We start from the raw sequence: 25,794 nt of genomic DNA on the forward strand, positions 1-25,794 counted from the left end.
GGTTCCCTCCTTATTAATACATCCTGAACGATGAGTCGTACAAGGCTTTAGCCTGGGCACTCCCATTATCCTATACCATGGCCCCATGCTGTTGGGGTGACGTCCTGCTTCCCACTGTGGCCAACTCCCGTCTCAGGCTTTACAGTTCCACCCCAAGTCCAGAGCCCCCAGGCACACTTGCACTTTGTAGCGTGCAAGTGTCTCAGCCCTGTAACATTCAGTCCTGAAAATTGATTTGTACCTGCTGGGGCAAGCATGTCTCAAGGCCTGCAGGGTGTCAGAAACAAGAGAGGAGTACCTTCTTTAAAAAGGAGAAAGTCACTTGGGGGCTGCAACCCTGTTATTTGTTGTTAGAGTGTTTAGTAGAAAACACTACTTCCTACTTTTTCCCCCAGTAGAGACAATAACTTGGGAATAGGAATACTGTTCATGACCTTTACCTCCTAGACCTTATTTTTTTGGTTTTTGGGGGATATAAAGAAGGTTTGCAGAGGTTAGGGAAGGACAAGAGCCAGATGTTTCTCTCCAGGAAGCAGGCAGCAGACTTTCCCACACTGCAGGGCGTGTGGCCACAAGGCCCCTCCAGACACCGGGTCGGTGCTAACAGAGGTCTTCTGCTTCTTTGTTTATAGTCAGCCACGGTGAAGCTGTCAAAACCAGTGGCCCTGTGGACGCAGCAGGATGTCTGCAAGTGGCTGAAGAAACACTGCCCACATCAGTATCAGATCTACAGCGAGTCGTTCAGACAGCACGACATAACTGGTAAAGTGTGCGGCCTTGCAAACACCTCTCCCTTCCCCTCCCCAGCAGCATGGCCTTCCCTGTACCCCTCCAATGAAATGGCATCTTCCTCATACAATTGTCTGGCACGAGTTTATTCTAAAAAGGACAATAAACTCCAAACCACTTGAGCCCCAGTACTTAACAAACACAAGTGGTTATGAGAGGAAACTGTGGGTTCTGAGTGTCTTAATAGAAATGCATGTTCAGAGTGAGGGATTGGAGGATCCTAGAGAAAGTGAGATTCCAGTCCTAGGAAAAAAAGAAGTCTTTTAGATCAACTTGATAACAGGGTCGAGGTGGCGATCTCCTGAGTGGGCCAGGTGTTTACCTAGGAAAATTTTCGTTGTTCAGCTTACAGTGTTGTGGTTAGGCTCCAATGTACAACTTTTCTGTCTGGTAAGCTATTTGTGTATCCATAGCAGAAAATTAGTTTTCCTCCATGCCTGTCCCGTGGCCGTCTGGTCCCTTGAGGACCAGCTCTCAATCCATACTCAGGGATGTTCTGAGTTCCTAAGAACAGTATAATAGTGACCCACTGCCCCCAGGTGAATCTCTTTAGGGCACCAACTAAGACTTTATTAGCTCCCGAGTATTTCACTACTACAGTAGAGGTCAAGAAGCCCTTGCAAGCAGAAAATGGGACAGTAGATGAACTGCAAAGACCACGGGGTCAAGTCCCTTAGTTGGGGGCCAGGTGAGTGAGGCAGCAAATACCCACCCACCCTCTGTGGTAGCGGGTCGGAGGAAGAGGGTCTCATCCGGGTCTCCCCTGCCTTCCATGCTGAGGTCCTGCCTGCCAGTGCGTGGGCCTTCTCCCTCCTTCAAACACTGCAGTGGAAGGGAGGGCCAAGGAGCACTGTTCTGTGGTCTTGGCAGCAGGGAGGGAGAACCTGGAGTGTAGTCTGTTTCCTACCTTTGCTCTGGGAAAACTGGTGCTGCAGCGGACAAGTGACTCTCCCTGGAATCACTGAGCACGCTAGACGCCTTGCTTTCTTCCATTTCTACCTTCTGTTTTGAGAAATCCTGACCTCTCTCTGGTTTCTCCTGTTGCTTTGGAAAGGGTTGGGTGAAGCAGAGTGTCTGTACAGCATTTCTTTCTGCAGCTCACTCCTGACTGGGGCCGTGAGATCAGAGCTGATTACCCCCCGCCCAGCAAGGAGTGGTTGGTGATTTTCAGAGTGTTTCCTGGTGCCTTTGGCTGCCAAAGAGGACAAGTGGAGATGCTGTGGGTTGAGACGTGACTGCCACCCAAACCAGTGCCCTTTTGTCTGTTTCCCACATTCCATTCATTCAGAAAACGGACATGGAAAGAAGGTTCTAGCAGTGAGTGTTCAAAAAACGCTGAGCTGGGTTAGATTCTTGCTGACCGAGTTGTAATGTCTACATGAAGAACAGATGCAGGTGCTGCTCACTCTGTTAACCGCAGAGTGAAATTCCTCTAACTTAAATATGAAAGTCATCTTTATGGCGCTTTTTCTCTCCCCACAACTAAAGCTGTTGACTTTTGGATGAAACTCCAGAAACCATGAATGTAGCAAGGGCTCTTCGCTTAGATTACAAGTGTCTAGATTTCGTTTTTAATTCTTCCATCGGGATATAAGAAAACACCATAGCCGGTCGGTTGTTGCGCCCCCACAAGTGATCAGTCTCTTGGTAATTCTTTGCCTGATTCTTGGCTCCTTCACCAGGCAGTAGCCACTTCATGCTTAGGCCTGTGTGATGGTAACAACAAAGTCTTCTCACGATCTTATTTGAAAGCAGCGCTCTCCTTTATTAGGGGTGAGGGTTATGAGGTGCCCTGGAGGGAAAGGAAAGCTTTGTAATGGCTTGTAGAGGATGAGCAGGGCAACCCTAAGAAGTACTTGTGGAGGTGAGGGCACCGCTTCCCAAGATTCTCTGCTGAGTGACAGAGAGAGCGGCGTGGGAGGAGGCATGTGTTGCAGCCGTTGCCACATTGGTGTCTGCGGCACAGTTAGTCTCCTCGGAACGCATCCGGTATCGGTGACGCAGCTCTCCCGGGACCTTGTGCAAGCTGCTTACCATGGGTGAGTTATTCTACCTCACTCCTCTCCAGAGCAGGGATGATAGCAGGACCTGTCTCCGAAGACTGTCATAAAGATAAATCACCCAGGACGCCTGTACTTGCAGCGTGGTGCTGTTATGCCGGCTCTCATCCGGGGGTGTGGAAAGACGTACTCTCGCTTCACTCCAGTGGCAGCTATTCTCCAGTGAGCAAAGAAGGCGGGAAATTTGGTCTGTGTCTTCTTGATCTCCTCTTGGAGGCCTCAGAAGACCACCCTCTCTTGTTCTCTGGCCCCTGCCTCTGTCCAGATGAATATAAAGTACCCAAATGATCCAAGTGCCACCAGGAAAGCTCCCAGGACTGGAGCCAGTGCGCAGTTACCAGTCCACAGTGCTGGGTGTTCTGGGAATCCCAGTATCCTTAGGGGCTAGGATGATAACTTGGGGCGAAGATGTCTGCAGAAAATCAGGAAGTGTGATGCAGGGTAAATCTGAGTAGGCTGTGCAGATACCAGACTGACTTAGCAGGGTCCAGTCGATGCCCAGAGCTGCAACTACATGGCTGGCGATTTTGGGACAGTTGCCTGTGTGCTTCAACTTTCTCCAGCAGTAAAAAGGAGAATGATTATAATACTTAGCTGGTAGTATTGATTCAAAAGGAGCTGAGTGACAGGAAGTACACAATGAATGTGAACTGGTGCTGTTTTCCTCGGTGTTGTCCTGATTTCTGTGAAAAGAAAACAACACGTATAAACAGGGTTGAATTCATCCAGCTCTGTTTTCCCAAAAGTGAGAAAGGAGATCTAATAGGGAAACAAAATAGTCTAGGCTGATAAATACCCTGTGCCAATCTGCAAGGCTGCAAACAAAGTTGTGTACAGTATAGATAGGACTCTGAGTGCTGCTGTTCCTTTATTTTTCTTAAAGAAATGATCTCAATATTGGGCTCATTAAGGAAGCACGTTAATCAGCATCCCTTGATTTAAGGACAGATGGTCCAGTGATGACAAACAAAAAGGATGTATATTAAATAAAAAGAAGGCGAAAAAGTGAGATGGGTTTTCTGATCTGAGTCAAATCTTGCCTTCTGTCCTTTATTTCAACCTTGAAAACAGAGTGGCTATTTAATGCCATGCAAGTTCACTTCTTGTCAGTAGAATACGGATTATCATTATGATTTTGTTTAGGTAATTGGATGGATGAAACACACCTAGTTTAATGATTAATTCTGCAAACATTTATGGAGCATTTGATATTAAGTAAATAAGATACTCAATGACCTATGTAGGGACAAAGTTGTTGGAAAACTATGCGTGACCATCTGTGTCACAGCATTTTGTGTCATCCAGTTCTGGGACCAGGAAGCAATTTAATAAGTTTGTGAGTTGCAGATACTAATAGCAGTACAGCGGCCTCTCCCTCTCTGTGGTTCTAGTCCGTTGTATTCTGAAAATATTAAATGGAAAATTCCATATTTTTCGGGGGGATAACACATTCATAGAACTTTTACTGCAGCCTATGGTTAAGGTTCGATTTTATTATTCTCTTACCGTGCCTAATTTATACATTAAACTTCATCATCAGTATGTATACGAAAAACATGGTATAGAGGGCTCAATACTGGCTGTGGTTTCAAGGATCTCCTATCTAAGAGAGTTTCCCCTGCAGAATATGGGGTGCTTGTCATATAACCAGAGTCTTGTCTATTGCTGTTGAAAAGCTGAATCTTCCCTTTCATTCATTCATAGCTTTTGAGTATAGCTTTCCTGGCTTTTAATTGTATCTGCAATTTGGATTCTCTTTTGAGCTAGTTTCCTCATTCATGAGTTAAATTAAAAATCTTAGATATGTGCTCCTTTTTGTGTCTGTAAGATTTTAAGCTCTCTTGAAATCACCCTTTAATCCTAGCAGTTAGAAATTTTTTTTGGACTTAATGTTTGCACAAACAATTCCACTCTACTAACATTTTTTTCTTATGCCTTTGTTTGAAGGACTTTAAATTCTAAACAAATATCCCCTCTGGTTCTCCAAAGTCTGAGAAAATTTTAGATACTTTAAACCTACCAGTATTCTAAACCTTTTGTAAATTTCCTATTATAATTTTTGATAATTGCATTGATGAATTGCATTGAATTGATAAATTCATAAGGTACCTGCTATTTTGTGGCGAAAGTGTTTCATCAGAAGAGAAATTACTTGTGTTAGCTCCCTGCAGCAGTGTACTTTAAAAGGAGTAAATAAGACGGCCAAAACACCAGAGAGGCATTAGGATATATAGATTTAAATGGTCAGATTCAGTTTGGAGGAAAGAAGTTTCTCTGTTTTCCTGTGCTCGAAGGAGTCCTTCCCTAGTTTTCTGAGTCATGGGGTGCATGCTGAGGAGGAGGCTCTACTGGGACCACGTGTAAGCTCACGGGTAACTTCCAGGTTCTCTTTTATGCACAGTTAAGAATCTTTTCAGCTCCTGGCTGTGCCTGCCATTTCTGCCTGTGGTGGTTGCTGAAGTCACCTCAGCTCCTCTGGCTTCAAATCCTCTTCTCTGAAGGACTCTTTCCCTGCCAGCTTTCAAGACTTACTTTCATGGGTGTGGCCTTCGCAGCTCCCCAGAATATAAACTAGATTTTAAAAGCCACTTTGAATGTATAAAGGGTATCCTTGCACTGTCTGTAGGAATAAATAGTTACCATTTAAGCCTCCCCTACAAAAAGGTCTGTATTGATCTGTTATATTTCTAAATGGTTTGCAGAACAGATGAACACCTCTCTCGTCCTGTTTGCATCTCTTTCCCCTTTTAAAAGTATCCCACTGAGACAGAGCACCTGAAATTTGGCACTTCTGCTTAGGCTGTTGAATAAAAGGAAACCACTTTGTCATTTTCAAGCTCTGTGCATTTGCGAACATTATTCCATGTGGTGCTTGGTTTTCCGAGCCTTTTTTGCCCCTTTATCTTTCTGCTATTGTCTTCTGAGCCTTTTATTATGGTTAGTGTTCCCTGTAGAGACCAATGGAGTGTGTAGTTAACAAGTGTCAAAAGAAGTGGAATAATTACTTTATATGATGTACCTGTGAGAATACTGCTGCTTAGAATCCAGTGCAGCCAAATAAAGTGTGGATGTATCTAACTACCACAGAGCCTTGTCTGTACGTCTTCTCTCCTTCATTGCTTTTCCCTCTGGATATTGTGTTCTACATCTCTATATCTTTGTATTTGGTGTCATTTCTCTTTTGTCTAATCTGCTCCATACAAAGTATGGAGCCATGAGCATTATTTTAAATCTACCTTGCAAATTCCTGACATTATTGAGACATGTTTTATTTCACCTAAGCTAATTTTCCAGTAATAGCATTTTTTCTTCATTGTTTCTGTCTTCGACACAAAGCTTAATTTCTACTTATTAACTAACTTTTTTAACAAATATTCCTCTGCATTCTTAAACCAAAAGTACAAAATATGCTTTTCTTTGTTTTTGTTTTGGCAGTAGTGGGGATCAGAACCAGGGCCTTCGAATGAGCTAGAACCCCAGCCAATTGTTTTATTTTTCATTTTATTTTGTGATGAGTCTTACAGTATCACGAAGTGCCCAGGCTGGGTTTGAACTTGGATCCTCCCACCACCACCAGGCCTGGCTGCAAACTTGGTTGTCTTGATGATTTCAGGATAAGAGAATTCTGAATGGTGAAAAGAACTTTCAGCAGCATCCATGGTTTTAAGGAGTCAGTGGAAAAAAATATCTTTTCAGTGAGCAGTAAACAGAAGAAATGGACATCAAAATATCAGGTTCGTTCCTGAGAAAGCTTTTTGGAAAATGTCATTAAGGTCCCTAACAAATGCATTCACTAAGAATATTCTCTCCCTGAGCATCCCGGACACTGGTGACCCGGGCACTGTCTCAGTTCATGGCAGAAGGCACGCGCCCTGCACACACCAAGGTGCACAGGTAACAAGAGGAGACATGGTGTGGGCTGGGCTGAGAATACCACGTGGGGCACAGGAGCTAGTCCAGCAGCATCATGATTCACAGGATCCCCTCTGCCAGGGCCCAGGACGAGGGGAGGGTGAGAGGGCCCTAGCATCCATCCGGACATCTCCCTGCTGCCCATCCTTCCTGCATCTCTGCCGGATGGCCCACCAGCCTCTGCCCGAACACCTCCAGGGATGAGCATCCTGCAATTTTAAACAGCATCCTATGTGTGTCTTCTGTTTTCCTGTTTTATTTTTGTGCTGATGCTGGTGGTGGTAGTTTTGGTGTTTGGCTTCCTTTACCCTCTCCTCCTCCTCCTCCTCCTCGTCCTGGCTGCGAGTCTGCCCTGTCGCTTGGAAGGGCTCTCAGATGTCGTTCTTTCTGTGTCATTCTCAAGCCTACCCACTCACCTCGACAACCCCAGCTTTCTTTCTGGATTGATTTTATATGCCACCTGCTACGGAAAACCTTCCTGAGTTCTCATGTGGGTTAGGTGTCCCATCCCATGACGCCAACCATCCCTGGGACTGGACTTCTCATATTAAATGGATAGGAGATCGGTTTGATTATTAGAAAGTTCATGCTCAAGTTGAACTGAAATATATCCCTAGCCTCTGCTTACTTTCCCGGGTTAGAATCCCAGGCTGGAGAAAGCCTTGGATTCTTCCGCCGGGTCTTGGTGGAACCGTGGTGATATTTCCCAGTCCTTTCCTTATTCTGGTGGACTGTTGGCTGGAGAGCCCATCTATTTCCTCCCAGGTTCCTCCTTTGACTTCCAAGGTGTCCTTCTTGTGCAGCACTGAGAAGAGGGAGCTGCCGGGTAGGATTTCCCTGTAATTTTGACCCTGCACCTCACTTACCTGCTCCTTCCTTCCCTTGTTTCCGAAGACACGCCCTTGCATACTTCTCCGTGCAGACATTTCTGGTTCTGCGTTAACCAGAGCTGTCCGATAGCCTCTGGACACTTATTCCTCAGTTACATTCATCCCGTCACCTTCAGTCTCGCTACACTGGCTTCTTCCCTTCCCTTGAAACAGCAGAGTTGAGCCCATGGGCTACTTCTACTCATTTCATTCATTTGTCAAACTGTAGTTCATTCATTTATTTAAAATGTTATACAGCTCCAACCATGTGTGAGGTAGTACACTAGACTCAGCGACTTTAGAATGTATTTTCTTTTCAAATTGAAGAGAATTATTCAGAGATGTACTGTATGCCAGGTGATGGGGATGGGTTTCAAATAAAACAAATCTTAGACTACATATTCTCTTACCGCAAGAGAATTAAATTAGAAATCATTAATAAGCTATCAAGAAATTCCTAAATGCTTGGAAACGTAACATGTATCTAAGTAACTATATTGGTAAGAAAAAAATACTTATTTAGAAAATATTTTGGACTTAATGATTCAGAAATATTCAAACAGTTGCATTATGTGGTTACAGCAGAACCTAGGAGAAAATTACAGCATTAAATGTCTATGTTAGAAAAGAAAAAAAAAACTAGATACTAATGAATTCAATTTTATTATAGAATTTAGAAAGGAAAAAGCACACTGATCCCAAAGTAATTAGAAGGGGAAAATAATAAATTTGAAGCTGAAACCCTTGAAAAAGAAAATGTATAAGGAATATAGATAATTTATGAATTGGCTCTCTGAAAAGATCAGCAAATCAATTAAATGATTACCTGAGTTGAATAAGGAAAAAAAGAAACAATATCAAGAAAGAAAGCTATCACTAAATTTTCTGCATACACTAACAAATAGTAAGACATTTTATGAGCAAGTTTATGCCAATATACTTAACAGCTTGTTTAAAATGGATAAATTTTTAAAATAAAAAAACTAACTTAAAACTGACTCAAGAAGGATTGAAAAAAAAAACTAAGAATACACATATTTTTCAATAAATTAAAATTTTGCTCAGATTTTCCCACAAAAATAACTCTAAGCCCAGAAGGTTTTTCCAGTGAATTCTGACAGTCAAGAAAGAATCAATACTAAACTTTACCAAATTCTCTCAGGAAGTAGAGGAAGAGGGGCAGACTTCCAGCCCCATTCTGTGAGACCAGAATAACCCATATGCTGAAGCTTTGTAAAGATGTCACAGGAAGGTGTGGTGCAGACCAGTGGTGGTGAGCCTGTGGCATGTGGGCTGCATTGGGCTGTTGGTTCCAGTTGAAAACTCTAAAATGTTTGCCATCACTGGTCTAGATTACTGTCCCTCATCAATGTAGACCTAAACTTCCTTGATGAGATGCAAATCAAGTCTGGCCTAGGGAAAACATCACACATAAATGCACACCATCATCAGTAGAAAAGAAGGCTTTGAAGAAATAGGCTGGAAATTATTCTGTAGCTGGGAAAGTAAGGGGCAAGGGTGAAAAATAAAGCTCTACTTCTGTACAGAAAGAAACACAATTAAAAACCCACATCCTAGAGACACGGGATTTAATCTAAAGGCACTTTCACCCTATAATCTAGAACTATAAGCCAACAGCAATAACAGAAGACAGCTGAAGTAGCCTAAAGATACTCTGAGGAGTAGAACAAAAGGAGGACCCAAAGCCAAGAGAGGCAGAAAAGCAAGCCATTTTGCAAGAATTGAAGTATTTGGAACTTGAAATTTAAGTCTTTTGGAATGACAAACATTAGACACAGCTCAACTCCCAATGGCCAGTGTAGCATAAATCCTACACTAAAGCCACTTTTATTCAGTTCCTATTGCCAGATACATATCCAGAAATTAAAAGCATGTCAAGAAAAATACCCCACACAGACTAAAGAGATAAAGCAATCAATAGTACCAAGGTCAGGTATGACACCGATGTTGTATTTCTCAGAGATTTAATTGGAAATAACTGATTAATACCTTAATACCATATGTATGCACAGAGATGGCAACTGTAATAAAGAGTCAAAATAAAATGCTGGAAAAGATCAAAATCTCTGTAACAGGTGTAAAGAGTCCCTTCACCGAAGTCATCCTCAAATGCACTCTTACCATACAGAAAAAAGAGTAAGAATCCCAGGAGATTTCTGTCCGAACTCCCCTGTGCCAGAAAAGAGTAGAATGAAACCTGCAGGGACTGAAAATACATTTTCCTTTCTATCCAGGAAGAGTATCCTTCAGAAGGAATACATAAAGGTAAATAAAGTATTCTTCTTGTTAATTGATACAGACAATAACTGTTTAAAGCAGTAACATCATTATATAGGTTTTTATAGCAAATAAGTTAGATGAATAACAGCAATGCCACAAGAAGTGGAGGGCGGAATAGAGAACACTCTCTTATAAGGTATGTGTACCACGTGCAACCTAGAATAGCATTTTTTAAAAGCATTTTTGATTATTTAAAAACATTATTAACTATAGGAAAACTACTAACAAATTTTTTTTAAAAATTAATGATTAGAAATAAGGTAAAATGAAGTTAATGCTCAATAAGAATCAGGGAAGGTAGAAAAAAGCAACAAAATTATTAAAGATGTTAGATATCACAGTAGTAAAAAGAGGTTTCATATCAGGAGAAACAAACTGTCTGCTGTTTATAAGAAACATTCTTCAGATAAATTAAAAGTAAGGTGTAAGAGAAAAATGAGACCATGCTAACACAATTAGAAGAAAGGTTGAGTGGCTTTAAGTTGTGACAAAGCAGACTTTAGAACAAATAGGAGTGAAAAGAATAAAAAAAGACATTGCAGGAAGATAAAATGGTTAATTCTCCAAGAATACATCTGAACCCTAACACTTTGTGTACCTTAGAACTGAGTTTCAAAATACAGGGAACAAACACTAATAGAATTCAAAGGAGTAGATAAATTCATTCTAGTTGTAAAGTTCAATAGCACTTTCCTTGGTGCGTAAACAAAGCAAGGAGTAAAGTAGTAAAGATATAGATGACCTGAACAGCATTATCAATTTGACCTAATCAAGATTTATAGATAGCAAAAGCATTTGATAAAATTCAGAATTTATTCTTGGAAAAAAACTCGGTCAAGGAAAACTTCTGATAAAGAGCATCTGTGGTAAACCTATAAGTAGCATCACCCTGAATGGTGAAAGACTGAATGTTTTTCTTCTGTAATACAAGGAAAGCAAGGATGTCTGTTCCCTGCCCTTAAATGATGTACTGAAGGCCCTCACTATGAAATAAAGCAAGTTGAAAGGGATTAAGTCCATGGAGATTGGAAAGGAAGAAATAAAACTGTTCTCCCCATAGGTGACATCTTTGTTTATGTAAAACTCTTAAGAGGTAGCAATCCCAGATAAATAATGCTAGAAAAACATTCTATGAGAACTAATTAATATACGATAAACATGTAAAAATGAAATAAAAAATATGTTATACTTCCTAGAAAATTGCAGAATATTACTGGGAGAAACCAAGCATCTGAACAAATGTTGAAATGATACCACATTTGTGTGCTGAAAAATTTAACATTAAAATTGCACCCATTCTCTCAGTGATGTATAGATTCATTGTCACCTCAGTCAGAATCCCTGCAGAATTTATGACTGTGCAAATAAGACTAACATGGAAGTGGACAGAGGCTCGAGTATTGAAACAATTCAGTAAAAAGAACAAAGTTTTGAGTACCAACTCACCTTACTATAAAGCTAGAATAACCAGGACAATGTGATACTGAAATAAAGACAGACTTATAAGTCAGGGGCACAGAATAGAATTTCCAGACCCACCCTTCAGTGAGGCCAAATGATTTCCAAACATGGTGCCAAAGGAACTCAGTGAAAGAGCAGTCTTTTCGGTAAATGATCCTGGAACAAGTGATAAATGAGTTTCTACCCCTATATCACACTATATATCACATTTACCCTGAGATAAATCATATATCTAAATGCAAACCCTAAATCGATAAATCTAGAATCAAGCATAAGAGAAAATCTTTGCAACCATGGAGATTGTTAAGCCCCCAGAAGTACAGACTTTAAAAGAAAAAAATTGATAAGTTGGTCTATCCAAATTAAAACCTTCTGCTCTTCAAAGAATTCTTCAAGGTAATAAAAGCCACAGACAAGGAAGTATGTGCTACTTACAAGAAATGCATATGAGAATGTTTAAATCTCAAGAAGGCAAAAAGTTGGATAAAAAATCAACAAAAGCTGTGACCCAGCCTTAACGGGGGGATAGGAGTGGGCAGTAAGCATGGGAAAACGCGGCCAGCAATATTAGGTCTTGAGGGAAATGCAGATGAAACTACAGTGAGATGTCCCTTTATGCAAATAGAATGTTTTAAATCCCAGTACCAGTACTGGACTTCACTGTGGGTGTGTTTCGGGGGAGTCTTTTGTACATGGTTGTTGTGATCATGACAGGTACAGTACCACCTGACTGGGAAACTTCAGGTTTCTTGTGAAGCCCAGCACAAGCTTAGGAGCTGATCCTGCAGTTCTACTCTGAGGCATTTCCCCAGAAGGAATGGAAGAAGTAGTTGGTAAAAGTTCTAGTCCGCTCAAGGGTACTGTATTCAGAATAGCCAAAAATTCCAACCAACACGTAGGTCCATGAAGATGAAGCAAATTATGGCAAATGCACAGTAAAGCTACTGTCCTTCAACACAGAGGGACCCTTGATGCGCCTAACACAATGAATCCGGCACCGTGCCGAGGAAAACCCCACACACTCACAGGGGGTTCTGATCCCGAAGAGGTCTGGAGCAGGCAAGATGAACCTCCGGCAGTAGCAGTCAGATCGGTGGTTACATGAACGGAGGGGCAACTGGAAAGAGAAGCGAGGGCTCTTCCATGGTGATAAAAATAGTCTATCTTGGTATTTCAAGTGTAGGGAATTTGTTGTATGTAAGTTATGTATCAGTAGATTCAACTTGTGAGAACTTGTGTATCTTCCAAATTTTAAAGAATGCCGTCTTGTTTTAAAAGGACAAGATGAAAATGTCCTCCTATACATTTCCATCCTAGCTGTTGATGCTTTATATTAAAGGTGGCTGAATCGGTGAATATGGTTTGATAGTCGCCTATCAACAAGGTAAGATAAGTTAGTTATACGTAAAAGCTTGCATTTGAAAATCTGCCGAATGATTTTTTTTTTCAATGAAAGAGTAATCTGAAGATATCCAAGCATTTATACAAAGAAAGGCCTTGTTTTTTCCGAGGTGATAGAGGCTACTGTGAACAAAAGAGCAGCTCGCCTGCTTTCTTGAGACTGTGTTTGTCTGAGTCTAACCAGCCTCAGGGCCCCCAAGTGTCAGATGTCATAGCTCAGTCGTACTGCGGAACATACTGTTTTATTTTATGAAGAAAAAAGTAAAATTTCATTAAAAACAGTGAGACCAACAATAATTAATAACCTGGGTATCATTATCTTCAAAGTAGTTACTCAGAGTACAAGACAGCACAAAAAAGATTCTGTCTTGCCAAGAAGAGACACAGACATTTGCACAAAACTTCCTCCTTTTCCGTGAGTTAAGAGAAACTAGTAGTATAAATGCAGCGGACACTTTTGTATTTTATCTGTTAATATTTTAAAATTTAAGACTATACTCTCCACCATATTAGAAAGCAGAGGAATTCCAGCACCAGCAAATTAGGACATAAAAATGTAATAAACTTTGCTTTAAGAAAAACATTCATCACTTTTACTTCTCCCACTCTTATTAGACAGTACCATCACTTGGTAGACCAGCGTGAAGACATTTCTGCAAGGGGAACTTTATTGTTATTCGATGCAGGATTTATTTAATATTAGTGGGAATCGTTGGGGGAGGACAAGAGTGGAGGATAAGCTGTCACCAGATGAACTGTGTCATCAGTCAGATGATGAGAGCGGAAGGACTGGATTTACCTCGGGGCAGCCCCGTTGTAGGAAAGGCCTCACACCTCTGATAGCGCTCATGGTTTCTCGGGGGCTTTCTGTGTGCAGGGTGCTCCACTGAGAGCGGGGCAGAAGTCTTCCAAGGGCTGTGATCAGAGGCTGGGGCTGTCTAGTGCTAGACAGCGAGTAGCTCTCAACAGGCTCTCATGCTGTTGTGGCTGGGGAGTGAGGCTGGAGTCAGGGGGCTGCTTGCCGTCAGCAAGCCCGACCACACCAGCTTGTCGCGAAGATGAAGGAGTTAAAACATGGGTAGGGGCTGGGGATTTAGCTCAGTGGTTCCGCCCCCTGCCTCACAAGCACAAGGACCTGAGTTCAATCCCCAGTACCAAAAAAAAAAAAAAAAAAAGAAAGAAAAACAAACAAACATAAAAAAGGTAACACTCAGAATGCTTCTTGGCACTGTATAAGGGATCGATGCAAATTACCTCTCATCCATTGTTCTGTGTCTGTATTAAGTTGCTTGGTAAGTATTTAATAAGCAGCACCCTGCTAATAGAGGTAGGTCCAGTGCATTTTGGAATAATAAAGATTATGATAGACCTCATCACACCTCTCAGACTTGGCATCACACACTCCTAGGACATTTCCCTAATAATTCTGGGTAGAGAGAATTTAGAAGGCATGATCCCTGCCCTTCTTTAAATTATCATTGTGTTCAGGATGAACATATACTTTAAAAAATATTTATTGAGTATTATATGCCCGGGACACTCGTCAGTAATTTGTTACATTGTTGTATTGCATCTTTACAACGACACTGTCGTGTAGGTATTGTTGTTGTTTCTGTTTTACACCTGAGGAACGTGAGCCCCAGAAGACCTGGGTAGCTTTTCTTAGGTCAAAAAGCCCAAAGGTAGCTAAGTCAGGATTTTGAACCAACTGGCTGAATCTAAAACTTGTGTTTTCACCTCTGTGTGTTCAAGTAGCGATAAGAAAATAAACATGGAGGTGGATACCAGAGAAGACACCGAAAGGAACTCACATCCTCGAGCTAGTTTACTGGAAATTCTGCTCATAGCTGGCTGCAAAAATTGTTAGACGATAAATCCCTTAAAATACAGCCTTTAAATGGCAAACTGTGTGTGAGGTGATTGGTTTGGCTCTTGGGGAATTGAAGGAGCAATATGAGACTACCTGAGCCAGGGACTCAACAGGTCCTCTTGCCCCAGACCCTTCCCTCTCCTGAGCTGTGGAGCCCCTGAGCCTGCAGAGTGTTTTGGTTGCTGAATCCTGAGCAGGGAACAGTGAACAAGGTGAGGGTAGTTGGAGGGAGGGTCGATGAAGGATACCTCACAGGTTTTGAGGGGCAAGCGATGGACATTAGGCTTTCTTCTCTTGGGTGTCCTTCAGTCCCTCTGAATGACATAAGAGGATTCATAAGTGAAGAGACACGCTGAAAACACGGCTGGTAAAAGAGGAATAAACGTGCTGATGGGAGAGCACCAGGGTACCGTGATCCACTGGTCAGGCTGGCTCTGCAAGCGGTGAACGGTTCTCATATCTGTCTCTGGTCTGTTCCTTCCCCGGGCTGCTGAGGGGGTTTCATGCTGGGTCTGCTTTCCAAATAGCCTTCATTTCTCTCAACGTTCATTTAAAAGCAGAGACCAGTGGCAGTGACTTTGCCTGGCTTCCCTCCCTACAAGATGATTTGCATCCTTAGTGCCCCTTCTCCGCCTCCTTTTTATGTGAGGAGAAGATCCCACCCCTGCAGGCTTCCTTCCCTCCTCCACACCGGTTGTGATCCTCTGCTGTCCCTCCATGCCAGACCTTCGGATTTCCTGCCTCGATTTGGCATTCCAGCTTGAACACCGCTGCTGCATCCTGTACATGTCCCCCATCCCTGCTGCCCTCCTCCTGGCCCGTGTTGTCACCATCTCTCATCTGAACAGCGTGGTCTCTTCTTCCGTCGGCTCTGCCTCAAGACTTTAGCAAAGCATCCATCCTTCCTAAACCAGCCTTGACCGGGGCATTTCCTGCCATACAGAGACTTAATACCTACTGCAGAAAGTCCCAGTTCTTCAGCCTGGCATATGAGGCCCTTCCCTAGTTTTTTTTTGGGGGGTGGGGGTACCGGGGATCAAACTTAGGACCTTGTACTTATGAGGCAGAGGGAACCACTGAGCTAAATCCCAGCCCCCCAGTTCCACTTGTAACCATCTTAGTATCTGTTTTACTGAAACTGCCCCAGTTGCTCTTGTCCCTGATCCAGTATCCACCTAGTATGGGCTGATTCTCTTCACCCTGTACTCCCGTGGCCTCTCCTGGCAGAATTAACTTTTCCACGCTGTGCTTTCTTTACGTTTATGCAATGAATGAAATCTGTTATTGTTAAGGTTATAGCAGGTATCACGTGTTATCAGAATTGTTTGGGTACATATTTATCTCCCTCTCACCAGCCCCGAAACTTCTCCAGGGTAGAAATGGTGTCTGATTTGTCTTCCTTCTCTAGCTGTGATAGCCCCAGTGCCTCTCATAACATAGGCATTTAGTAAGTGTTGATTGGATTAAATGGAGTTTGCTCTTCCTTTGATCGTCTTAGCGCTGAACTTAAAGCCTTTCTTCACTTCTGTGGATAAGAACGTTTTGATTAGTTCTTCAGTTTCCTGATTTGCCTTCTTTCTATGAAGCTAACCCCATACTTTTCCTGTCTGCAGCCTCTTTTAATTACATTCTATTGATGTTCAAGTCTATCTTCTTGTCTCATTCTTGAATTCCCGTTTTGCTTTTCAAAAGAACTCCTGTTTGGATCTGCATGAAGCCCTGGAATGCCATCTTCAGGTGCCCTTACAGAAGGGTGCTTGACAGACACTCCATGGTTTGCAGTGCCCCGAGCCCCACATTCCCTTAGGCGGGGCTTCCTTCCAAGGATGCTTTGGCAGGCCGTGTCTGGGGCTCTGTCCCTGTCCCCTTCCTGGTGATTGTCACACTGCCAGGGAATCCAAAAGCCACGTGCTGTTGTGAGTTTGAAGCCAGCCTGATCTACATAGCAGGACCCTATCTCGAAAGTAAAAACAAACAAAAAGTATTAGTGGAATAATATTCAAAGGAAGTAGATAATAATAGAATTATGATATTTATAGGGTATTTACCGTGTGCCAGGCAGTGTCTAGCACTTTCTGTGTATTAGCTCATTCGACCTTCGTGACAGTGTTAAGATGTGTTGTTTCTCTGTTGTCATACGGGGGAACTCAGACAGAGGTTCTAACTTCCCCAAGCTCACACGGCGAGTGCGGGGTGGCAAAGCTTTTTTTTTTGTTTTTTCTTGGTAAAGGGTCAAATGAGGCATTTGGTTGTCCAGGCCAGTGATGCTTGTTAAACTACTGAGCTCTGCCTTTCTATGTGGAAGAATGCTGGAGCTATGTTCCAGTAAAACTTCTTTATAAAAGCAGGTACAAGGGCACATGTGGCCCGTAGGCTGCAGTTCGAACCCTTGTTCTGACCTCTTCTTTCCTCTGTGCAAATCTGTTTGCCTCAGTGATGTTATGAAAAAAATTTAGAAGTCATGCTTTTTAAAACCTTGGGCTGTGTTTTTCCTTTTTAGTACATTTAAGGCAGGAAAATTAGAAACTGTAGGTACACAAAAAATGAAAGAATGTAAAACCTCCTCTCTAATTCCAACATGCAGACCCAGTCACTGGCACAAACATTTTCGCTGCATCCTTTCAAGTTGTTCTCTTTGCACATGTATTTATTATTAAGAAATAGCAACTGTAATAGTACAGAAGATCCTAATGAGATAACTGACATTGTGAAATGGGAAGAAAGGATCTAAAAGTGGGGTAGGTAGGGGAAGGGTAATAATGGAAAAGAAAAAATGTGAGAAAATGAAAAGATGGAAATAAAGTGGTTGTAAATGGGGAGGGGAGGAGGGGTGAAGGGAGGGCAGGGACAAGGGGAAAAAATGAGAACAAAGACCTGTCATGTAGAGGTACAAGATCCCAACAATGAATGTAACTGTACTGTATCCCTAAAATGTACCAATAAACTCAATTAAAAAGAAAGAAAAAAAAAAGAAATAGCAGCGTGTCTTAGAGAGTAGTGTGGCCTTCTCTTTTTGCTCAATAATATCTTGTTAATGCATCTGTGTCAATAGTTGAATCTGGAATATTTTCCTTGACTCTGTTTTATTCTGTGAGTGTTGTATGTATTTATACCTGGGCGCATTTGCTTTTCAATTTACCACCCCCGCCTTCCCAGCCTATGCCCATGTCCCACATCCTTAGGTTGTGTTCTAGATTTTCCTACCTTCACTCATCCATACACAAATGTGTATGTGTGAACACGCAAAATACACACGTGCACACACACAGGAGCACATCCTGAGCACAGCACTGCAGGACTCTGAATCTTTGTGTCAGTAGCCCTCAGCTGTCAGCGTCACAGTTTTTTGTCTCTAGCATCTATACCTGTGATGTTTGTCAGATTCCTGCACTTTTGCCGCAGTTGTGGCCAGCTGCAGTAGTAAAGCCAGCCCTTTAGGTAGATGAGTGCCAGAATACATCATACATCTCCAAGGCCCTGTCTCTGTCCTCTGTAGGCACCCCTCTGGGGGCGATGTAATTTCTTTGAATATTTTCTTTCTATCCACCTCCCTCTTCCCCAAGGCTCTTCTGAAAGAGAGGCTTGCACAGCTTTTCTTAAACTCATTACATTTGCAGTGTCCTTCCCCAGTGGTTGGTACACAGCAGGTAACATAAGCCATGAGGACATTAGGGATTCCTTCCGGGAAGAACATACCGTGAGCAGTTTCAGAAGGTCACGTGTGGCACCGGGTTCTTCTTTATAAATCTGTCAGTGGATGGCGAGGTGAATGTGGGAGCGGGCTGCGGTGGGACCGCTTCGGTCATTCAGGAGGACCTGAAGCCCCCGTCTTCCGTCGTGTAACGAACTCACAGTAGCGATCTGAGAGCACAGAGCAGGGCCGAGATGACGTACCCCGGGCTCCGCTCAGTCCCAGGCAGAAGGCAGGCCTCTCCTGGCGAAGTAGACAGCTGGGAATACAGGAAAAAGTGGTGGCTGGGCGCAGAGGACAAATGCCATTGCAGAATCCCCCGGGGAGGCTGCTCAGTTTCTCAGAAAAATTTTCCAGACATGTTCGGTCCCTAACCTGCGGATGTCCCCAGAATCTCATGTTTTGTTACTCATAGGAAATGTCCCGGGGAGATTTGCATTGCACTTGGAATTTACAAAGCGGTGTTTTGCACATGTTACCTAGGCCCAGAACTGTGTTGATAGAGGGTTAGTGTGAATTTCTTTTCAGATGAGGAAGCTAAAACTCAAGATGCATTATAAAAAACAAAACAAAAAACAAAATGTTTTTACCCACACCAGTAGATGGCAGTACTTAGCCCCTCTGATGCCTAAAGACTGTTTTTTGCTCCAATCCAAAGCCGATTCCACCTTTGCTCTCGTCATTCAGCCTTTGTTAAGTCCTCAGGCGTGTTTATGTGGCACAGAACATTCTATGCTATTAACATGGAAACTACAGGGGAAGTAAGGTCAGGAGCTTCCGAACTCTGGGATAATGTATACACACCTTCGTCCATCCCATGCATCATCAACATTATTTAATGCTGATGCTCTTATTCAACAAGATGGATTGATGATGGATTTAATGAGAACTAGATAGGAAAGGAAAATTGCATGCTCTACCCTTGGAGGTCATTAGCAAAATATCAAAGCCAGACTAGAGACAGTGGAGAAGCCTGTTTTACTGATGCTCCTCTTTGGTCGTGTATGGGATGTCTTACTGGCAACAGCATTTCCTAGTTGGAAAATTATCCTCCTTTTTGTTTAAGAAACCATTTGGCTTTCTCTTTGAAAGTGTTTGCGGTCCGCATCGCTCCTATCGCTGCTGGCTGAACACATTGGATTTTCTTGGTACATTTGAAAGGACAGCCTAAGAGGTGAGTTGAATTTACAGACAGGTCTGCTCTCCCCTGTGAGAAGTATCCGTAGGAGTGGACGTTACATGAAACATTCAGGGGGAGGCCGTGCCAAGTCAGGAGGCAATCGATATCTAGTGCCTATTTTGAACCATCGTCTCTTATAAGTGTTACAAATGTGCTGTCATTGATTTGGGTCCCACTGCCTCAGAATTTATAAAAATTGGCCAAGTGTGTAGAAAGAATAGATAGTAGCTATTGGAGAAGCAGAGATTGAGTCAAGAGTGGGTAGAAGCAGGAAAGGGAGACGAATGAACTCAGAACACGGACTCTGCACTTCCCAGTACGCTGGGGCAGGTGACACCTCTGAAATGGGACTCAGAGTCCTCACTGGCAAAACAGTGGAGTTTGAATAGAATCCCTCTCAAGGATGTCTTAACAGTAAGATTCTAAATTGGGCATTTAGCAGTTGAATATTAAATTGTTGTTAATAATAGGTTATTATGCAAGACGGCACTGAGAATTACACTACTCACTAATTTATCTAATTTTGTTTCAGTACCCGTTTATATCTTACAGTGTTGGAAAATAAAAACATTTCCTTCTAATGCAAATATTCGGTGGTTTGGACCTTTAATTTTTTAGGGGTCATCTTTTCTTATTCTGGCTGTTTTTTTATTTACTGTATATCTTCTAGTTATCTCCACTGAAGTTTAATTATTTACCGATTAATAAAATAATGTGTAATTTATTATAAATTGCTAATTTACAAATCATTCATTACCTACTAATTGTTTAATTATCTTTAAATTAGTGCTCATTCATTTACTCAGTAAACATTAGCTGAGCTATTACTAGCAGGCTGGCCCTAGAAGAATGAAGGCACAGAGGAGGCAAAGGAGGAAGCTGGCTCGCGGTTAAAGGAAGGAGTTCTTCTCTGAGGAGCTGCAGATTCTTCAGTGAAGACACATACGTTCACAGATCTCTTCCCAAAGCTCCAGTTTTTAAAAATCCACAATAAGCTATTTTTTCCCTTTTGGCCAAATTGGAAAAGAAAAAACAGAAGCTTTTGCAAATCTGGAAACACTTTGAAAGATAAATTCAAAACATTACCTAGAAATCAAAATTCACAAGGCCAGTTTTTGTATTTGAGATCCACAACCAGCCCCCGTGTATTAGTCGGCAGATGTGTACAGACGCCAAGCATTGAGGGCGTGAAGGAGTAGAGCGGGAAGGAGGTCCTAGGGCACACACGCGTGGAGGGGTTGCCAGGGCTCATGCTGCCGCGATTCAGTTGCTCTGATCCTCGTAGCACTTGTCAGGCTACTCAAGCCCAGAAGAGGAAAACTGCACTGCTGGATGCTTGATTTTCACATAAGACAACTCTTCCTTCCATCTACAATTTTGGCAACTGTGACACACAGTCCAGCAAACTCAGTGTTATTTTAGGTGATACCACGTCTTTCATATTTCATTCTGCCCAAGTGTAAAGACTTCCTTGATCCCAGCTGTCCCCCAGAGACCGTAAAGATATACTGCGTTGAAGGATAGTATCACTGAAAACAATAATGCCCCTGGTTGAACTCCTTTCCCTGGCCTAATTGGTTATCAGTAGGGTTAGTAATGGTTAATCGTGGTTAACTGGCTAACAGAGTAATGATGGCGCTCCTCACTTCTTATGGCAGCTCCTCTGTCTTTCCTTCACCGCCCCCCGTGTGCAGTGCTGTCACCCTGCATCCAGCGGGACGGCGCCAACTCCACCCTTCATTAGGTGCCCTTGGGACCAAGTTTGCCTGACCTGCTAGAGAGAAGACCCTGTTCTGTTTAAAACACTGACCATCGCTGTCTGTTGCTCACTGTGTCTCCACACATTGTAAAGGAAAAGGGAGGAAGCCACCGGAGATAGACGAGAGCATGGGGCAGGGTGAGCAGATCCACTGGAATCTTGCAAGGCCCCAGGCTCCTTGACGCCCTCGTCCTGGCATGCGGGCTGCCTCTCCTGGGGCAGAAATGTGCCGGGGAGGGCTGCTTGTATGACGAACGTGGGTAGATTGGACAGCTCATCCTTAGAACACACTTGGAAAGGGGGCCTGTTTATCCTAGAGAACAGATTCCTGAGGCCGGAGGCGAGAAGGAAATCTAATTCTTTTCCAAACCTCATTGAGTCAGCTATGTGGTATGCTCATCCTGAATAAGAAACAGAACCCCCGAATTCTCCGTTAGCCAAATAAAAATTTTTTTTCAATTAAGTACAACCTTTTGTCAAGAAGTATTTTCCCTTCGCATCATTTTTGGACTATAAAGTAGCTAATTGTCCATAGTAGTCCAAACACACACCACACACACACACACACACACACACACACACACACACACACACACACACACTGTAAAAGCAGGGTCAACTTTATTGTAATGATATTTTTCCTCACTTGGCTTGAAGGAGAACAGTCCCGGGAGTGGCAGAGAAAGCGTAGCACTGTGGTTTTACATGAGCTTCAGTTCACATGCGGTCGCTTGCTAAGTAATAAAAGCTCGGGGAATATTTTGTGGACATTTTTTGGCAGAAATGTGTCTGAAGGCCTTTCTCCCCTTTGTGTCTGAGGGTACAATGCTGCATTGGCATCTTGCAGTTGCTTTATGCTCCTCCAGGGGGCGCTTTCGCACCACCAGCTACAGGCTGCGCACCTGGCCTGTGGCAGAGGCGGCTTTCCCTCACTGTACTGAGATAGCAGAGAAAATTAACTCAGAGAGAAGGTTTATCTGGCTCACAGTTTCAGAGGTCCCTGTTTGACATCAGACAGAGCTGCTTACTCCTTTGGTCTCTGCCGGGGGACAGTAATGGAGGGCATGTCGGGAGGACACTGCCTGCCTCCTAGACCAGGAAGCAGAGACAAAAGAGCAGGAGGCCGAGGCCCTGCAGGCCGCTCCGAGGACACATCTCTCGAGCCCTGAGGACCTGTCTGGCTCCGATAGCGGCACCATGTGGACGTGACGTGAGGCGAAGCTCTCATCAAGTGGACCGCTCATCAAGTGGACCGCTGTAGTGTCAGGTGCCCCGCAGTACACACAGGGCTGGACTCTGGTCATTGTCCCGTAGCTCGACAGCTCTGCAGCTGGCCATCATCACGTGCTCCTAACGAGTACATTCTCTATGGGTAGAGCTTTCAGAGGCATCTCGTTTGCCACTTAAGTACTGCCAGACTTTTGGCTAATAAGGGATTAGACTCATCCTTTAATGGACCTCGGGAAAGGTTTCCCTCCCACCACCGCACCCTTCCCCGGCAGCCCAAATCCATGTCAGCAGTGGGTAGAATGCACACTTAGCCTCCTTTTAAATTTGGATCAAAAGACTTGTTAAGTCCTGCGCATAGATTCCTTTTTCAAAGTAAGAGGAACGGTAAGCCAATAAATTTGCTTACCTCTCCTGGCAATTGAAGTTGGAGTGGATTGCATATGAAGAAGACTTTCTTTTTTCCCCCAGCAAATACTGAAAAACCATTCCTGTTTTTCCTTTTAAAAAAAGTAGATGTGATACATTTTTCACTAACTTGCACTTGTTGGCAGGTTGTTTTCTCTAATCCACCTCCCCATTGCCCTCAGATGTAATATCCTCGGGAGAAAATCTGGGACAGAATAATTCAGAACAGCGTTTCTCTTTATGATTCTTGGAAATATAATGTCATTTCATGAGAAATGCAGTCTTTAAGGAAAATGATTCTTCAGCTTCAGTGCTCTAAACACAGTGGAAGGATTTCTCTGGAATATAAATATTTGTAAACTTTTTATGTAAGCATGCTTTAACCAGACACCTGGTAAGCGTTGCACAGTTTACTAATGACTTGTGAAACCTCCAAATTGGGAAATACAGCTATGCCATTATGATCAGTCATTTGGCAGATAGTCAAGCCTGACAACAATTGTTTAATACCTTTTTACCCATAAAGACTCTGATTCACTGAAAACATTTGAGATTTCAGCAGATTTCCCTCCCACCCTCTGACCCTACACCAAATTGCTCAATTATCTTCCATAAAGAGTTTTATTATTCTTTCAAATTGGAAGGAATCGAAAATGACACTAAACGCCGTTATGAAGTGTGCTATTCTGTTGTCTCTGCCTGAGACCCTTTCAGAAGCTGTGGCTCACTCTTTGCCACCTTTTACTTGTGGAGTCCCTGTTGTTTGTGTGAAACTGGGCTGAGTGCTCTGGAGGCTAGGATGAGAGTTGAGAAGTAGTGAGACACAAGGGACTCGTGAGACACAAAAGTAAAGATAAAGGGTGGGGGAGTCGCTCCATGGTAGAGCACTTGCCTGGTATGTGTGAGGCCCAGGGTTCAATCGCCGGAACCACTGGTACAAGTAACATCTCGAAGTAATGTGTAAGTAACTGTCAAGTGAATGACGGAGGAAGTGAGTTATAGGGAAATCCAGGGGGAGACCCTGATGGGATAGTGATCAAGGTTGATTCCTCGGTTGTAAAATCTGAACTACTCTATTAAAATACGTAGGGTTAGGAGAAGCATAAAGAAGATAAAGGGAACTAAGTGGCAATTGAGGCCTGAGACCTTTCCTTCACTGCTCTGTCTCTTGCCCTCCCAGCACGCTGACCCAGGTGTGTCTTCTCGTGGCGATGTTAGGGGTTCGAGAGAGCAGAAAACCAGTCCTGCAAGCGCTTTTCAAGCCTTTGTCTGTGTCATATCTGACATCCCACCGACCCCAGCTGGTCACGGGCTGAGTCCACAGCAGCCCCCTGGAGCAGGTCCTCCCAAACACAGCGAGTTTTCATCGCCTGCTGTGTAACAAAGTGCTCCCATACGTAGTAGCTTGAAACATCTTATGTCGTCTCACAAATTCTGCAGGCCAGGAATTCAGAAAGGACTTGGCCTCTGAACCCCATCATGTCGCGTCAGTGGTGTCAGAAAGATCTGGATGGGGCAGGACTACTTCAGGCGCCTGTGTCGTGTCTCGGCAGGAAGTCTGGGCCCAGATAGGTTATCAATCAAGAAGAGCGGCTACACTGTGCTCCAGCATGGCGGGGTGGGAGGGTCATAAAACCGTGCATGGCAGAGACTTTGCCCGGAGGAAACATTCCTAAAAAACTAGTTAGGAACTGCATGGCTTTTCTGGCCTTGCCTTGAAACTTTTGAGGCACGTTTTGAATCACCGTGCCCAATGCTCACGCAACAGAGTATTTGTATTTTCTATGTGCATGATACTCAGCCCCTTGTGAGTTTCCACCACTGAGACCCATCCCATCACAGACGAGATTTCCACCACAACAGGGTCGACCTCTTGATCCAAATGTAAACGCACTAAAGAGAGTAGTTTTCTCCTCTCCTGCCTAAAATGGTGGCTTAGGTACAGCTTAACCGCAAGAAACCCTCAGTCCTTATCAGTTCTGCAATCCAGCCAGGCCTTGGCTGCCCCTCCATGATCAGGGCCCCTTCCTCCTTTCTGCGAATGATTTTGTTTCCTGGCTTTACCCACTAGGTGAAAGTCAGTATGTTTTTTCCATAAAATGCAATGTAGTATTTTAGCTTTGTTTTCCACAGATGGTCTTTGTTGAACTTTATTCTTTTATTTTTAAAGTTCTGAAAAATGTAAAAAAACATGCTTAGTTCCCTAGACATCCAAAACCAACCCACTGTATAACTTTTGCCCATAGGCTATAGTTTACCAGTTCCTGTTGTAGACTTGTAATTCTGTCATTTGAGTCACTTTTCCAGTTCCCTAAGAATAGCCTCTGTTTATAGTAAACCGGTTGTCTCAGAAGTTTTTGACCTGTAGAGTTTTGTGAGTGTAAAGCCCTATTGTATTTTATTCTATGTCTCTGTTAGTCTGAGTTGTCAGTATATTGTGTCAATACAGTTCTCTTAAAAATGCTGTGGGTTTTCTATAAATCTTCTGTAATTCACTTTACCAGACAGTTGTATTCATAAAAATCTTTGTAATGTGCCTTTGTCTGCAGTGGGTCCCTGTGAGATTGCAGTGGGACAGTGCCGTCAGGATCTTTCAAAGCCCTGCTCTTTACAAAGAGAGTCTGTAAGGTACTTTTAAGATCCCTGGGATGTAGTGGGAGGGGGTGTTTGTTTATAAAGTTTATTTATGAGAGATACAACCTCAGATATCCAAAGGTGAGAGTACAACTTTCTTATTACACCCTGGATTTTCTCTTTGTACTCTGGTTTCATTTTTTTCCTCCTCCTGCCCTTCCTCCTACTCCTCCCCTCCCTCTCCCCCTTACCCTCTCCCTTTCCCCCTCCCCCCTTCCCCCTCCTCCTCCTC

The 25,794-nt window shown here is 43.2% G+C and overlaps 1 protein-coding gene across 3 annotated transcripts in view; it reads left to right on the top strand.

Moving 5' to 3' along the window:
* Samd12 (sterile alpha motif domain containing 12) overlaps positions 1–25,794 on the top strand; it is a 360,178-nt gene that overhangs the window by 147,743 nt on the left and 186,641 nt on the right. For all 3 annotated transcript variants that reach the window (XM_010619516.3, XM_010619518.3, XM_010619517.3), the window contains exon 3: positions 633–762. In XM_010619516.3, the coding sequence (XP_010617818.1) occupies positions 633–762 (130 nt within the window). The remainder of the gene's footprint in view (positions 1–632; positions 763–25,794) is intronic.

This window comes from Fukomys damarensis, unplaced genomic scaffold (genome assembly GCF_012274545.1).
Source record: "Fukomys damarensis isolate Sample0158 unplaced genomic scaffold, DMR_v1.0_HiC HiC_scaffold_5, whole genome shotgun sequence".
Classification (NCBI taxonomy): domain Eukaryota; kingdom Metazoa; phylum Chordata; class Mammalia; order Rodentia; family Bathyergidae; genus Fukomys; species Fukomys damarensis.